At 39.9% G+C, this 3,671-nt stretch overlaps 1 protein-coding gene across 1 annotated transcript in view; it reads right to left on the bottom strand.

The window, feature by feature from the left end:
* The window catches only part of LOC106874800 (pyruvate dehydrogenase (acetyl-transferring) kinase, mitochondrial-like), a 66,246-nt gene that overhangs the window by 7,842 nt on the left and 54,733 nt on the right, over positions 1-3,671 (bottom strand). Inside the window, 3 exon segments of the mRNA XM_014922656.1 lie at positions 450-533; positions 968-1,054; positions 1,841-1,961. Coding sequence (XP_014778142.1) covers positions 450-533; positions 968-1,054; positions 1,841-1,961 — 292 coding nt within the window.

Genomic DNA, 3,671 nt, shown 5'->3' on the forward strand with positions numbered 1-3,671 from the left:
GGGGGGTAAATGTAAACATGTAAACAGACAGGCACATACATGTACATACACACACACACACACTCGCACATATGCATGTGTGCAGATGTGGGTATGTGGTTAAGAAGCTTGCTTCCCAACCATATGGTTTCGGTTTCAGTTCCACAGTGTGACACTTTAAACAAGTATCTTCTACTATAGCCCTGGGTTTCCCAAAGCCTTGTGGGTGGATTTGGTAGATGGAAACTGAAAGAAGCCTGTCACATATGCATGAATGTATACATATGTATGCGAGTGTTACTGTATCCTTGCTTTAACATTGTGTGATAGCTGTAAATGAGAGTCACTGTCATAAAAGTGATGTCCTTCATTCCTAATCTTGTGTGGAAACAGGTGCAAGCTGGTTACCAGCTGGAAGGGCATCCAGAACACACACGCACACACACACACACACACACACACAAACTTACCTGTGGCATTATGTGTCTTGATTTCCACTTCTGGAGCATTGAGATAATACTGGTCACAGAGGAACTTGGCATTCTCGTAGGAATCTACAAGAGAAAAAAATTGGGGGAAAAAAAAAAAAGAATTATACATACTGGTTTCAAATTTTAGCACAAGGCCAGGAGGTTTGGGGGAGGGGCTGAGTCAATTACATTAACCCCAGTTTTCAACTGGTACTTATTTTATTGACCCCTGAAAGGATGAAAGGCAAAGTCGACTTTGGTGGAATTTGAACTCAGAATGTAAAGATAGGCCAAAAGTCACAAAGAAATTCCAATTAACTGGAATTGTTAGAGAGTATCGAAGATTGCTTATATATAGTGTGTCCTTCTCTTCTTTTAAGATAGCAGAGTGTGACTGCAAGGAGATTTAGCTGGTATTTTGAGTAAGTATGCAGACAAACCATTGTGGAGTGACGAAAGGTGATGATGATGATGATGATATTGAAAATGAGACAGAAGGAAGAGCAATGTTAACTTACCTTTGACAACATCTAAAACTGCACAGTTGGGGTCAATGCAACCAATGTGACGATTATTCTGGGCAAGCTGAGAGCCAAACAGGAGAGCTGAAAGTAAAACAGATGTTTTGAAGGAACATATATACATATGTGTGTGTGTGTGTACATGTGTGCATGCATGCATGTATGTGTGTGTGTGTGCGTGTGCGTACATGTGTATGTATGTATATAAATCATTAGTCTGATATGGCATCTAATGAACAAAAGTTTAGGAAAACTAATTTACAGAAGGAAAAAAAGAAAAATGAGGGAAAACACACACACACACACACATAAATGCAAACACAGATATACACACATATAAACCTATACATACACATAATATATACATACACTTTTGCATGATTGTACACATACACACACACATGTATAAATAAATATACATTGTCAAACACATATCCACATGTTTGTGTGCATGTGTGTATATGTGCATGTCTGTGTGTATGTGTGCATGCGTGTGTATGTATATTTGTAAACAAAGGCGACTGTCATACAAGCAGTGTCCTTTGTTTCCAGTCTCTTGACGAAAACATGTCTGGCCATGGAGAAATACTACCTTGCCTGGAAACAGGTGAGGGTTGGTGACAGAAAGGGCATCCAGCCATAGAAAATCTGCTCCAATGAATCTTGTGTGACCCATTCAAGCATGGAAAGGTCAATGTGAAAATGGTGATAAGAGAGAGAGAGAAAGAAAGAGAGAGTGTGTGTATGGATGCATGCAAGAGTGTATATAAATGGATGTGCACACATGGGTGAGAAAGAGAGGGAAGAGAAGAAGAGAGAGAGAGAAAGTGTATGCATGTAACGACCAAGAGGTGCCTGGGGTTTACTCACTGTGTTGGTTGATAAGCATTCTTATACTGATTCTGCTCATGTAGAACCGGTCCAAGAAGTACTGGATGCGAGTCTCAGTGTTGCTGTCGATGCCATGGGAGTCCTTCAGTTCTATGACACCCTGAAATGGAAACAATTGCTACCCTGAATTCATACCCCATAGTCGGAAGGATATGGAGAAGGAGAAGGGAGTAGGGGGGTGGGAGTTTACAAAATAACTGGAGAAAGAAAGAGGAGGAGGTGAGCGAGGTTGGGTGGGGGTGGGGACAATATGTCAGAATTAATCCTAAGAATAGAGGTAAATACTATTAAGAAACCCCAATAATGACCCCCCACTCCTCTACCTAAATAACTAAGGAATTAGTTGAGAGAAGAAAGAGAGGAAAGATAAAAGAGAAAGGAAGTATGGGAGAAGAATGTAAAGGAAATAAACAATTGGTCAGGTTTTGGTGCACACTTTACCTCCTGTTAAGGTACTTTAAACCCTAATTCAGTGATTCTCAACCGGGGCCCCATATAATGTTTTGTTGTTAAAGTTTACATGTAATAAATCGGTCCTATTTTGAAAATACACAAATTATTTTCACAATTTCTTAAATACAATTCCTTATAATATTTAACTATAAAAATATAAAAGAATTTTTTTAAACATGGAGGTCCAGTAGGGGAAAATAAGAATGAAAGGGGTCCCTGAGCAAAAAATGGTTGAGGACCAGTGCCCTAATTGATTCATTACCGAAACCTGATCAATCAGGAGGTAAACTTCTTTGAGTACCTCACTGGAAGGTAAGCTATTTTAGAGTACCTTGTCAGGAGGTAAACTTTAGAATATTTCAAAGGGAGTGTTTAGAGTACCTTAAAGGGAGGCAAACTGTTAGAAACTAGGCTAATTTCTGCTAAAGCCAGGGATTAGTGGAGTGGAGAGGGTCAGTATTATGGGGAATGCATTGGAATAGATCTGTGAAATTCTATCAAGAACAGACATATAGGTATTGAACAAATCTAATAAGAATTAGTAAAGAGAAAGGAGGGTAATGTTATCTAATCAATTTGACTACCTGTACAGACAGGTAAAACAATTCTGGCAACAAACAATTGTTCATAGATACTGCTTTCTCCCTCTCTCTCACTCATGATACATGCATGCACACACACACACGCGCGCGTGCACCTGAGAATTACATTAAGGGTACACGTGGGTGTGGAATGCTTCGGTCACGGACACGTTACTTCAGGAGCAAGTAAATCAGTTAATTAAATAACTTACTCCCCGTCATTGAATGATGGAGGCTCACCACCATCATACCCCACCTCCCATCTGCTGCAAATTCTTACGTCAGTGCTTCATAGGGGTACAACAGGGGGCAATGGTTGTTCAATAGCTATAGTAGCAGGAGTGTATGCCTGGCAGGTCCAAATGAGCTACAAAGATACCAGACAACTGACCCTTGAAGAGGACTGCCTCACTGAACCAAGCACAGAGTCTGTTTGCTCTAAGTTGGAAGCCAGCTGAACAAAAGAGATGAAAAAGGGCCTGTCAATCAAGCCAGTGGGGTGGAGTCACCTTAAAAGCGAAAACAATGTGAGGAAATGGGATCAACAGTGTATAACAGCATGTGATGGTCTGGTTGATACCAGGATACGGTGTCAGTCGCCATATTCCATTGCATAACAGTGAACTCCAATTGTCTGTTGTGGCAAGTTTTCTATGGCTGGATGCCCTTCCTAATGTCAACCACTTAACAGAGTGTATTGGGTGCTTTTCACATGCCATTGATACTGTATATATATATATATATATATATATATATATATATATATATATATATAT

Source organism: Octopus bimaculoides, chromosome 17 (genome assembly GCF_001194135.2).
Source record: "Octopus bimaculoides isolate UCB-OBI-ISO-001 chromosome 17, ASM119413v2, whole genome shotgun sequence".
NCBI lineage: Eukaryota > Metazoa > Mollusca > Cephalopoda > Octopoda > Octopodidae > Octopus > Octopus bimaculoides.